Source organism: Ascidia mentula, chromosome 2, assembly GCF_947561715.1.
Source record: "Ascidia mentula chromosome 2, kaAscMent1.1, whole genome shotgun sequence".
Taxonomy (NCBI): Eukaryota; Metazoa; Chordata; class Ascidiacea; order Phlebobranchia; family Ascidiidae; genus Ascidia; species Ascidia mentula.
Window position 1 is genome coordinate 15,071,918 of NC_138567.1, and position 13,559 is coordinate 15,085,476.

The 13,559-nt window shown below is 37.2% G+C and overlaps 2 protein-coding genes across 2 annotated transcripts; both read right to left on the reverse strand.

Annotated features, from left to right (window-relative positions):
- Positions 1-5,123: 5,123 nt before the first annotated feature.
- On the reverse strand, positions 5,124-8,761 carry LOC145889279 (uncharacterized). Its single transcript, XM_082980213.1, has 2 exons — positions 8,668-8,761; positions 5,124-8,557 (listed from the first exon to the last, which is right to left on the reverse strand). Exons 1-2 carry the CDS (start codon positions 8,759-8,761, stop codon positions 5,124-5,126), a joined length of 3,528 nt encoding a protein of 1,175 aa, XP_082836339.1.
- A 2,901-nt stretch (positions 8,762-11,662) lies between these two features.
- On the reverse strand, positions 11,663-13,537 carry LOC145890235 (uncharacterized). The gene is made up of 5 exons (XM_082981256.1): positions 13,269-13,537; positions 13,041-13,149; positions 12,756-12,917; positions 12,528-12,674; positions 11,663-12,418 (listed from the first exon to the last, which is right to left on the reverse strand). Exons 1-5 carry the CDS (start codon positions 13,535-13,537, stop codon positions 11,663-11,665), a joined length of 1,443 nt encoding a protein of 480 aa, XP_082837382.1.
- Positions 13,538-13,559: the final 22 nt, after the last annotated feature.

The following is a 13,559-nucleotide window of genomic DNA, read 5'->3' on the forward strand; positions in this document are numbered from 1 at the left end:
TTACTGCGATGGTAATCTTACAATACTTTACATTCCTTCTTTATATAGCAGGTTTGAACAATACAAAAAGGACGTGCAACACATTACATCACCAATGTGATTTCATTCACATGAATAATTAAGCTTGTTTGATTTGTATTCAGTTAAATGTCTTATCTTGTATTTGTTTTGATTTTTTGAATATTCCAAATGCTTAGTAGGCTACACATTTTCCTTTTCTTATGTGTTTTACTATTATAATCTAATGAAAGAAATGATTCATGATGACAAAAAATATTATGTTTTGTAAAACCCTGCATGAATATAATCGCATCATAGCCATTCATATTCTTGTTTCCCCACTATTGCAGCATGGTAGGTTTCGACAACAATCAGCTGCGAGGCTAAAGCATCATGTTAACATTCGGATGAGATAATAACATGAATAACATATTTTCTGTCGACAGTTTGTTGTTGTATGGTCAGTGTCTGTTCATCTTGTATCGAAATTTTCTTGTTTACTTGGTAATCAATTTAAATGAAAGAGAAAGTCTGAATTTTTTTCCTGATTTAATTCTGTTGTTTTCAAGCCGAAAATAACAGAGACGTGTTTTAACGATGCGGTTTCTATATTTAAGGTAAAGTTATACTGGTTATTTAGGGTCAGCACTGTACATTTTTACTCGGCAGTATTTACCGATAAATTACCATACCTGTGACACTTTCCTCGTAATGCCACATTTTTTACATGAGAAATGTTGTCTTAACCAATTTTTGAAACAGGCCTTATATTGTATCACAACTGCTTTAAAGCAATTAGATGCAGATTCGCACAATCTGTCCCGTAATTTCGCCTACTGTCGCAATGCAGGATTCACTTAAATTTTCGGGGTTGTAACTGACCGAAAATTTCGCGTCATTTTTTCCAAAAAGTTTTCAATAACGTTTGCGTTTTTTTCAATTGTCCCAAAGTTATGTTAGTTGTAACTGAATCCAAATAGAAAATAGCGCTGTAAATCATTGAAGCAAATTTATTAAATAGCTATAGTTGAATCATAGTTTCAGGGTTTCCATTTTCTGTCTACGATCATTTTAGTGCGCAACAACAATATGTTTTGGCTATATCTCTTCCTACATACAACATGTTAAAACACTAGAACGAAGGAACTGGTATTCCGACTTTGTTTTCGCGTAACGTTTGCACAAAAGCAGTAAATTTATTGTGAAAAGCGGTAACAGCTTTTGAATAAAGTTTCTAATGGAGTTGTTTTTCAGGCCGTAAAACTTTAATTCAACGGTTTATGACAAGTTTACGAACAAATAACGACGTTTGGATCCATCACATCCTGGCAACAAAAAATACAATGACATTTTATTATATGTGCAAAAGAGCCATAACAATCAATGAGAGCTGCAGACAGGGTGTAAACACGCACTGTTACGTAAGGTCTCATCAGTGCAGCTGTTGATGTGGCACTGTGCTAGCTGGTAGACTAGCAGGCACACAGATTTCCACTTTGTGGTACCTTTCGGTCAATCGTCGATATGTTGGGTACCAAACTAGTTAACAATCAATTAAACTAAACTAGGTAACAATCAATGACATTTACCTTATTTTGGTTAAACCATGGTAATTCTGCGCAACAAACGATTTACTTGTTGTTTTTGGAAATTGTTGCGACTGCTTGGCACGCACGCAAAACAGAGGCAAAGTTGTTTCGCTCAATTACAAATTAACTTGCACACATATGTTTCTTTGAAATTTGTGGCTGTACCGAAAATGATAGAAACAAAAACGATTTGATTCACAATGGAGTCAGATGTTTTTTTTAAAAAAAATATGTTTTTGAATAAGCTTTTAAACAATGCACTGAATGCACTGCACACATACGCTACACGTCAAGTACAAAAACAGGGAACACTATGACTAATTAAATTTGATTTATATTTATGGTGTCATGTTCGTATCCCGTTATTGTTCTGTGTTACAACATATAGTGTTTGCAACAAACTTGTGCTTTGAAAACTACAAATTCTTTGGTATATCATGTTTTTGAGAAAGATTTCCTGCAGGTGTTTTACTGATTGTTGTCGTAACTCACATGGTAAAATCTTTGCGCGAAAGCAGTAAATGTCATTTCATTGCAGAGGGATCGGCAATTTCAACTGTGACAATCCCAAACAAAAGGTTTAACGAGACTGTGCCTAAACCACTGTTTCGGGGGTTTATTGCATATCGTAAACCAATAATAGAAAAAGCGCGCCAACAGGACGATACCAAGGTCTAAAGCAAAATTTATTAAATGCATTATAAATTCGCAATCATTATAAATTCCCGAATTTCACTCATATACATTTCACCAACACAGAAGCCTTTGCTGCTTTTCGATTATGATGATATACAGTTTAGCTTGGAATTTACAAATAGTGAAATAAACGCAAAACTTCATGCAAACCGAAGTCAAGCCAATAAAGGCGAAATTCAACTAAACAAGAATCATCTCTAACAGGTGATGAATGGATTCAGATTCTTCAACAACCTCGTCAAGTATGGTTGGAACTTGTACCTCGTTTTGGAATTCACAAGTTCAAAAATACAAAAACTTTTACCCTCTCAACGTGTTTATTGATAACAACAAGTGGAACAAAATATTCACAGTTGCGGAAAACAACTATCAGCATTTACAAAATTTAACATTGAGTTTTATAAACAACATTAAGACTCCAACCAATTACTGACAATAATAAGTTACTTCAATGAAATAATAAAAGGCCCTTCAGGGGTAATAATATTTATAAATACCATCGTTTCGTCTGAAAGAGCCTTTTTGTATCGACAATATGACTGCATCAGTACATTAATATTGAAATAAGGTTACGCATTTGATGCAAGTCGATTTTTGAAAACGATTCTACAACAAAGTAATGAAATTATCACTACAGAGAGTTTGGCATTACTTAAAGTTTGTGTTATCTTGACAACAATAAGCTGCACTTATGTGACCATGATAACGCACAAAATACAAATGGTGAGGTTTATGTACAAGGCGTGTGAGAGGGGTATTTAGGCGATGTTTTTAACATTTTTGGTGAATAATTGAAGGTGGCAGAATATATTTTCCTCTGTCAATAGTTTGTATACCATGAGTTGATTGCATGGAACGTTTCCAACATCATAATATTATATTTACAAGTAAACGTTGATCCAGACACAAAATGTAGTTGGAAAGTCACTGGAAGCAAGGGAAATCCCCGCATAATTGTTATGACCAAAATGATTCTACCCACGTTGATGTCAAGTGTTCCAACACTCACACATGATAAGAGTGTCCATGTGTTGGATGACGTGAGACGTGGACGACAAGTCCGACCAACTCATCATGCGACTCATCCCATGGTGCATAAAATGACGACACATAAAATACAACCAAACAGCATAACGAAGCAAACTGAGTGCGTCCACCAACCAAACAGAACGTGAATTTTTATTCTTCAGTTTAGGCAGAATAAATCTGACGTCAAAGATGTTACTTTGTCCTAATTGTGAGATTTTGAATCGAAAAATATCATTTGAAATATCAATTTTATGTTCCAATTCTTCTGCCATCGGAAATTAAGTAGGAGTCTACACATAGTAGGTTTGCGTGACGTCAGAGACAAGATTCGTTTCTGTCTGTGTGATGACAAGTAAAAGTACTTAATATTTTCCACAAACTGAATGCAATGTGTATTTACGGAGTAGTTTTTGCTTCAATCACATGTAAGTTTTCTCGGTTAGCAACCACAACTACATTTTCCTGTTGCTGACGCCTGAAAACGGCACGTAGGCCATCTCATAGTCTATCATAAAGTAGTTTCGATGCGTTGGAGTAGATGAAGGAATTTAGAGAGCTGTTGATGGGGAGCAGGATGATTGTTGGCACAGCATATATAACTGGAGGCATAGGGACTCCACCCAAGTTTACAAACGCTATGATCGAAATTGGAACCCAGGAGAAAAGAATGGTTACTATCAGTCGGCTAATAACCTCAGGTTAACTTAAACCTATCAAACTGGTACGCTACATATAACGAAAACAGAATCGTGTTGATTATTACAATACATCAGTACAAGTTGATTGCACTTTAAAGTGTACTACACTTCTGGCATAAGCAGTACATTTTGAATTGCAGTATGCCTGGCAGCAATAGGAGTTTCAATGTTGCACTTTGTGCATAAGAACAAGCAATTAAGCCTAAATACAGGTTAAGTGCAAATTCGGTTTAGTTTTAAGCATAAGGGTTCTCCTGCATCACCTCTTTATTTGTCAGCATTTATAGCCAAGCTGCCATTGAGCATGTTTTGTAAACGTTTGTGCCATTTGAAGATAACATGTATATCAGAAGAGCTTTATGGCGATTTGTACAAAACGAACTTAGTCGCTGAAAGTATGATAACGTTAATAAACTGTGGATCCGATCCCTGTGGAAGGGTTATAATTCCGGTTGAGAAACCCTAGCGTGATTTGCCGTCACAAATTAACGCTTCTCAACTTTGCGATGGTTTTTGCATTTTTATTTTCATTCATTTTCCCGTTTTGGGAAATTCAAATCCTCTTAGCTAAGATAGGATCGAAAAATCCCTGTTTTTGACTTGAACTTTAATAAATCTAAACTACCAGTTTTTACAATAAAGATGAACGAAAAAACGATAAAATATTTCCTGACTTTTCCTGCGTTTTACTCGTGCTAATCTCATTCTCACCCTGCACCATAAATCATTGCCAACTCTGCACACCACTATTGTTTGATTATTTGAAACTGCATAATACACGAAAAGCACAAAAATTATACCATCATCATATCTGTGTATCTGAAGGACTACGTGTGTCGTGAATCAAAAAATGTATAGACGTTATACCTTTTTAATTGTCGTATTGTAATTACATTGCTGCTAAATTTATCCTGGTAAACTGGGATCCGAATAAATCTTTCAATATTATTGAAAGCATCCAAAATTTGTTAACAATCACAACAACAATACAAAAAAATGACCAAACGATTTCAAGAAAAAAACATTTATATTGAGGGATCGTATTCCTCATTCAACGCAAAGCAATATCAACAAAAATTCGTAGAACATCACTTTTGCTTGGAACTCCAATTCATCCAACAATCTCAATCACTCTGCCACCTTCCTGTTCAGCACGGGGGTTGTATCTAACACTGAAATCCGACGAACGACTCCTTGATGTTCGTAATGATGATATTTTGGAAACGAGCCACTCCTTCATCTTTGAAAGCTCTTCCAATGCTTTGGAGTAGAGCAAGGGGTTGAGGGCGCCGTTGATTGGAAGCAACAGGCATGAACTCAACACATAAGCGTCACCTGGCATCTTCACTCCTCCTACACTCAAAAATCCCATCACACAAATTGGAATCCAGCAGCAAAAGTCGGTCAAAATCAACCTGGTGATTCTCTTCTGCATCTTGGAGCTGACATCAGTGCTTCTGGATTCTTTCATGCGGTTGCTTCGCTTGTAAATAAAAATATAAGCAACCACCATGTAGATGAACATGAGGAAGTTGATTGTGATGAGGAATGTTGAATATTCCCAAGCAAACTCATTGGTTGTTGCAAACAAACGTGGCATACAGACGCTTGTTTCACCATAATATCCAAACTCTCCCTTGATAGTGTTACGTGGAAAGGCGCTTTCAATAGTACGCTTAACATCGTACCAAGACTCTGGTTCTGATGGGGAAATTCTTTGTGCAAGTAACGACATGTTTTCTCTTGACACGAAATCTGTTTCATAAAAGTTGTTTGGAAACCAAACATCAGTGGCAAAGTACTCAGAAATTGCGTTGTGCAAAGGAATTGTTGCCAACAAGATAGCTAATGTCCAACAAGACAATTCAGCAATCACAGTTTTAGTAACACTGACATTTCGCATGAGGAAAGGTTTAAAGGCCGATATCAGGCGAAATGTGGTCATAGCTGTCATAGTGAAGGCTGATGCTTCTGATGATACAATTGCAAGTGCTCCAAGTCCTGAACATAAGCTACTTGATCTCCATTCTTTATCAAACAAACAATAAGATCCAGAAAATCTAGTCGCTTGTATTATGATTGCCAGTAGATAAACTCCCATGAGAAGGTCAGACACGCAGAGGTTAAGAACAAAAACGCTTGTATTTATAAACAAATTCTGATCTTTATTAACTTTAATCAAGTCACGTGTGGTTGTTACAAATACAAACGAATTCCCACCCAGTGCTAAGATGCCTGTCACCCAGAAGATACCTTGATAAACTGGGTTTGCGATCATTTCGTTAACGTCAGCAAATATGTTTCTATTCAAATTAACACACTCGTCACTTCCGTCTGAGCAGTCGTTAATTCCGTTCTGTACAAGTTTTCTTTCAACAGACAAAGGTTGTTCATTGGTGCAATAAAACCTGGTATGTTCACAACGACATATGCTTTCATCAGATGCGTCATCGCAGTCGATTATTCCGTCACAAACATGATTTCTATCGATGGATATTTTCTTTTTACTTCTGCAGTAGTAGCGGGTATTGTTACAAATTTCCAGAAATTCGTCTGATTTATCGTCGCAATCAATTATTCCATCACAGACTCTTTGTTTGTCTATGTAAAATTCTCCTTTGTTGGAACATTTCAACCTGTTCGGACATAAAGTTTCTCCTAAAACTCCTAAATGGTCATCGGCAGATCCATCACACCACATGGGATTGTAAAATCTTGTCAATAATATTCCCCCTATCATGCTAAATTCCTTAAACAACCTTTTCATATATAAAACGCAAAAAGATTCGTTGCTTAAATTATTTTCTGTGAAGATGTTGTCATCTGCTACACACTCACTTTGAACTGATGCTGTCCCAGTTGAACAGTATTTTGTGTTAGTTTGGTTTACACATTGTACACTTGTATTACACAGCATCTTATCTTGGTCCACACATGTAGAACTTTTCTTGCAATGCATTTGGTTCTGCGGACAATCTCCTCGTATATCGCGACACAATGTTTGATTTTCACAAAAACATTCATCTGTCATATCAAAGCAATCCACTACACCGTCACAAACTTGCTTGCTTGAAACTATCAGCTTTCTGTCCAAACACTGGAAACATCTAAACTGTCCATTGAAGAAACAAATATCAGAACTGTCAGAACATTGAGCCACTGAATCGTAGACGTTGGTTTGAGGTAAAACACAAACACCTTTTCTTGATGATCCAGAACATTTAAACCCAAACCCATGTTGAACTTCGTCACTTTTGTCTTTGCAGCCATTATCAGCTTGCCCGTCGCAAAAATATTCTCTTGCAATAAGTTGTTGATTTTCGCAAAACATAAAGTTTTCGCAAGATTTGCTGCATGTTGAAGTTGTGCAAAGCACTTTATCAACTCCACAATTATTAACATCAGTAGCGCACGTTTTACTAACAACTTCATTGCACGTGTATGGATCAGTCGTATGAATGAGATTTCTGACATCCTTTTCACTTGGACAAGTTACAGCAACCACATGACAAGATTGACATGTGATGTGTAAAACTGAACAAACTTCATCAATTCCATCTACACAATCTACGAAGTTATCATTTATCCAGTGTAAAGGTATACATTTACCGCCTGGTGAGCATTGTGTGTTATTTGGATTACATGGACATCTGGCGTAAGTACCAAAACAGTTGCAAGCATAATGTGTCTCATCACTTCCATCAATACAGTCACGTTTTCCGTCACAAAACAAAGATCGATCAATGCAATTTAAATCCTTTCCAATGCACTGTTTCAATCCAACACAAGCACATTTAAACTTATCCACTGGACATGTGCAGTTAACCTCATCACTCCAATCTCCACAGTGATTAAACCCATCGCATTGCAATAATTTACTGATGCAACCCAGTCCTAATTTAGAGCAGTTTTTAGTTTTGTAGCATGGACATTCAAACTTATCCGCTGGACATGTGCAGTTAACCTCATCACTCCAATCTCCACAGTGATTAAACCCATCGCATTGCACAGATTTATTGGAGCAACCAAACCCAAATATAGAGCAGTTTTTAGTATTGTAACACGGACACTCAAACTTATCCGCTGGACATGTACAATTAAATTCATCACTACCATCACTGCAATCGATACGTCCATCGCATATCTGAGATTGAATTAAACATCCTCCAAACAACCCAGTGCAGCTTTTAGTTTTGTAACACGGACACTCAAACTTGTCCGCTGGACATGTGCAATTCAATTCATCACTACCATCAGGACAGTGGTTACCTCCATCGCATCGCCATTGTCCCAACAAACAAAATCCGGGACAAGTCGTGTGAAAACAATCGCACTGTAATCTACCATCAGGACAAACATCAAGGAACTCATCACTCCAATCTCCACAGTCGTTGCTTAAGTTGATCACATACCCCATCCCAACACATCCTGGTTGACGCAACCCACATTTACCGATCTTGTTGCAAGCACATTCGAACATGGACGAGGGACAAGTGCAGTTGCGATCAAGAAATGGAGCTTCACAAACCGGTAGATTTTCATCTCCTGTTATAAGTCACAAGGCTCATATCGTACAACATGATATAAGGAGTAAAGTTTTTTTTAGACATTCTCTATTTATCTTCACGAGCTATTATTGTTAATTTCACACTTACTGGTGATGGGAAGAGGAGCCAGACTTGTGTCCTCACCCGCACATTCACCTTCTGCCCATCCGATCAACACAAATATCAGCAATAACTTCAACATCGTCTACGATTTTGTAACTCAGCTGCAGTTTATGAAGTATTTAGTTAAAATCGTTGTTCTCTTTGGTGACATTGTCAAAAAAAGTGTTTCATGGAGTGGTCAAACCGCCTAAACTCGCAAGACATGAGTGGAAAAGTGAAGTTAAAACTGAACTGCCCGCCTCAATCGAATGTGATGATATTACGGCTACTCACCTCTTTTAGATGCGATCCAACGAGTTGGGTCTTTTTTTTTCTGCATCGCACGGGAAATGACGAAGACGTGCGATCCAAAGCTAAATACAATGATTTACGTGCTCCATCATCACTGAATACTCGTTATTAAATCATAAAGTTGTCCTTTTAGTTGAAGTGTACCGCATTGTGCAACTTAAACTGTAGTATGCTTGCCGGTACCGAAACAGGCGACTGCAGATACGACCAAGATGCTTTTACTGGTTACGTTTTTCGGAAAAGAACTCCGAGAGTGCCTTCAGATCACTTAAAGTTTAGTGATGTTTCCGGTTTAAAACTATCCATCAGTAAAACGAACAGTGTTTATGAAATTACTAAAGTTTTGTGAGAGGAAGTTAATTCAAACCAAGTAACCGAATATACGAACCCAAAATCTGTCATCAAAACATGTGACAAAACTATCATACGACACCCTTTTGCAAAAAATTTTCTTTGTTTCGTAACAATGGCAAGTGTAACATTTGGCGGTTTGATAATAATTTTGAATCAAAACATCAACAGAAAACAAAACAGCTGAACATAACCTGTGAGATTCCAATAACCTGAACCCACACGGTATTAGTAGGAAGTGACGCTGCAACATTACAAGAAGTTGATCGGTAATCTTCCCGTTGTATCTCTTTTTCATGTAAATCGTTCTATTCTTTCTCACCCCCACGTCACAAAGGAAGTGACGAAGCATCGCGATCCGCGTTTTAGACCAGCATTGCAATATAGTTGGAAATGTATTTATTAAACTTTGCCCTGTTGCAGTTGAAACCACTGCGGTATTCTTTACCTCTTTAACTAATCCAAGCATTCCACAAACAAGCACCATCACCAAATGATGTCCATTTTGAACTAAAAATGGAGGTGGTCTCTGTTCGGGGCGACGTTACTTTCAATAGTTTATCACTGTAGCAGACTTACGACTGCCAGTTAGTTTTGATGCAACAACAAACTTCAATCAAGATGTGACCCAAAATAAATAACGCCCACGCATGGAAACAGCAGAAGCAACTTGTCTAACACAACAAAATATTTACAATTGTTTTTATTTGTGTGGTTTTAAAAGAAATCTTTCCGACCGATGACGTTTAACTTAATCTAACCCCACCAGTGTAAAGGTCACCTTGAAAGTTTAAACATTCGTTGAATTAGGGTCAAAACACATATTTTATTATAAATTTTGTAGGTGGAGCCGTTTAGAGAGTGGGTTTGTTTTATGCAGATTAATTCATCTTTACCCAAGAAACTGCAACGTAAACGAACTAAACATGTAGTAGTGAAATGGCACGGGAACCGGTAAACCCATAGAAGCCCATTTGATGGCGATTTTCTAAATCATATTCTGATGTAGATATCGAATCGTCCTCGGTCGAACCTGGAAGTGATGAGTTGAAACAAAAACGTCAACTCGGTTCATCCAGTTCTGATTAAGTCAATTGTAATAAGCGCTATGTGTATATGAAGCTACACAATTCCATGTATAAAGCAACCTTCACGAACTCAAATGCCTTTATCAAAAATTCTTTTTTCCAAATCATATTCTGATGTAGAATCGTCCTCAGTCGAACCGGATAGTGATGAATTGCAATAAAAACGTCAACTCGATTCATCCAGTTCTGGCAAAGTCAATTGCAATAAGAGCTATGTGTATATGAAGCTACACAATTCCATGTATAAAGCAACCTTCACGAACTCAAATGCCTTTATCAAAAATTCTTTTTTCCAAATCATATTCTGATGTAGAATCGTCCTCAGTCGAACCGGGAAGTGATGAATTGCATCAAAAACATCAACTCGGTTCATCCAGTTCTGGCAAAGTCAATTGTAATAAGCGCTATGTGTATATGAAGCTACACAATTCCATATATAAAGCAGCCTTCACGAACTCAAATGCCTTTATCAAAAATTCTTTTTTCCAAATCATATTCTGATGTAGAATCGTCCTCAGTCGAACCGGGAAGTGATGAATTGCAACAAAAACGTCAACTCGGTTCATCCAGTTCTGACTAAGTCAATTGTAATAAGCGCTATGTGTATATGAAGCTACACAATTCCAAGTATAAAGCAACCTTCACGAACTCAAATGCCTTTATCAAAAATTCCAATGATTGGCCTACGTTGACGTCATACTGACGCAGTTGAATTAATAATAATTTCCTGACAATGGTAACATACCCAGTATTTAATTCCTAAACAAGATTTCAGCACGCGACTTCAAACATATCTCTTTGTTATCACAAACCCTCCTGTGTGGTTTTAGTGGAGTGTCAGAAATAAAACCAAATATTGTGTGCGATTAAGATTTCCTACTTGTTTGTGAAGTAAGGCAATATGTTAATATAAATATGACGAATTCAATTTGCTTGTATTCGCATTCAAGAAGATAATTGAAAAGGTTATTCGTACAATTTTAATTGAACAACTCGGTTTAGAAAAGTTTTTTTTTAACTACTTAAATAACCCATTTTGTTTTTAAAAATACGTGAATTTCTTGTCTCTGTGCTTTCCATGAGAAGGATAAACTGACAAAATAAGATACCAATATTTTTACAACACCAAAAATATTGCCTTTCTCCAGTACCTTTGAGAGCTTCCTGTTGCCATAACTTAAGTCTAAGAAATCCTCAAAAATTACTTACACTATAATATTATATTTTCAAAATTTTATACAACGACAATATCACGATGCGTACTGGTCATAAAGCGGTTCACTACATAACGGAATGGAAGGTGGAAAATTAATATGATCAAAACATTCGGTGGAATAAGACACAGGCGAAAAAGAATTCACTTGATTATGGTGGGAAGATTGCTCAGTATTGACGGTGTCAGTGTAATCAGTTGCTGCTGGCATAGGGAAATTAAAAGCAAAGTTTTCCGCGTCGATGTTGCAAGATTGTGGCGAAAGACTTTGTGGCGGAGAAAGTGGGTTAATGTTGGGTGAAGGAATATTATTCGTGTATCCTTGATATTCATCCGCGTTGCTGTAAGGTGAAATATTTGCGTATTCGAAAACTTGTTGCTCGGTAACAGGGGAAAAGCAGGACGGGTCGGTAACAAGCGCTGATCCAGTGTGGTTATAAGAAACTGGATGAGGGAGAGTATATTGCTCCGTAGCTGAGTGCGGCGATACTGAATAGTTAGACGAAACAGGATGAGAGGAAGCATATTGTCCGGTTGGTGAATGGAAGAAGTTATGTTGGTTCGTTGTTTGAGGAGAAACGTTTGGTTGGAAACTCGAATATCCAGAGTAATTTGAAGTGAAATTGTTTTGTTGAGGAACTCCAACTTTTAATCGTTTGTTGGCCATCTCTGTGACGCCACAACCAGTATATTCTAAAACATCGCCAGAGAAACGTCTCGCACTTTTAGTTTTGCCTCCATCGCATCGAAATCCTCTTGCAAATGGGTTGTTGGCGATTTTCAATTTGGTCACCTTTAACACAAAAAATCCCATTGTTATTTTTTGCGAAAAGTACAACAACTTGAAACATAAAGAATACATGGTTTTCAAAGTTATATTAAAATAATTGAATTTTTCTTACCTCGTGGTTTTGATAAGCTGTCACGGTAAAGAAGTTCGTTTGTGGAAAGGCAAATGTTGACATCGGTTCATGTTTTATATTTCTGACGTCATCGGTTCGAACGATGTGAACTCGAAGTTGATAACGATGCATGGAGTGGACGTTGAACTAAAAAATATCGTTCATTAAATTCGGGCACACTTTTTGGTGTGATTTATTAAGTTCAGTAAACTATTAAGTATTAATTACCTTTTCTGTTCCAGAGTGGGCGAAAGAGTTGGTGAGCTTGACTTTGTGAAAAGAAAGGATTTCATTCATCAGCTTTTGGCCGGTAGAGGGCGACTTTGGGTGAATGTAAAACTTTTGGGGAATTTTTGGTTCTCCGCGACCAGAAACAATCCATTCACCATTCTGTTAAATATCAAAAGCAAACGTTTACATTTTGTACAACATAAAGCATGGAAATGACAGGATGTGGGTGCGAAGGATTGAATATGCTACTCTTTTAAGAAAATGGTAAATTCATATTTTTACCTGAAACTTGTATCTGTGCTCGTCGATGTTAACGACATCCATCAGAACACAATATTGTGCGTCTGGATTCAACCCAGAAAACTTCACCCGATATCCTGGAAATATCCGTCTGAAAAAACAACAAAGTTCACGTAAATAAATTGCATTGGTTTGTGAAACACTTAGATATTGAACTCTTCTAGAGCAAAATTACTATAGCGACGGTAAGATTCTGTGCGCAGTGTTTACCTTCCAGGTTTGGTGACGATCATTTCAGTTTGCGCCGAAGAAAATTGTTTCCAAACACCGATATCTTGTAGATGAGCTTCCGCGTTCGAATCAATCGGCGAACGAATGACTTGCGAATATTTCTCAGGGTTCGAACGAACTTGAATTATTTCAGTCTTTCCCTGGTGGTACGGATCTTCAACTTGTGGCACATGCTGGCAATCCATGCCTGCCTGCAGCCATGGAGAAACGCATGAAGGAAAATAGTTGGTCATTGCTTGAGTTGCCATGTTACTTGTTTGCTTGTAAGTG

Excerpts from the sequence above, each read along its gene's own strand:
- LOC145889279 (XM_082980213.1), bottom strand. The coding sequence starts at position 8,761 with ATGTTGAAGTTATTGCTGATATTTGTGTTGATCGGATGGGCAGAAGGT. Across the intron at positions 8,558-8,667 it reads GGCTCCTCTTCCCATCACCA|GAGATGAAAATCTACCGGTT; the intron begins GTAAGTGTGAAA and ends GACTTATAACAG.
- LOC145890235 (XM_082981256.1), bottom strand. The coding sequence starts at position 13,537 with ATGGCAACTCAAGCAATGACCAACTATTTTCCTTCATGCGTTTCTCCA. Across the intron at positions 13,150-13,268 it reads ATCGTCACCAAACCTGGAAG|ACGGATATTTCCAGGATATC; the intron begins GTAAACACTGCG and ends TTGTTTTTTCAG. Across the intron at positions 12,419-12,527 it reads CAGCTTATCAAAACCACGAG|GTGACCAAATTGAAAATCGC; the intron begins GTAAGAAAAATT and ends TTTGTGTTAAAG.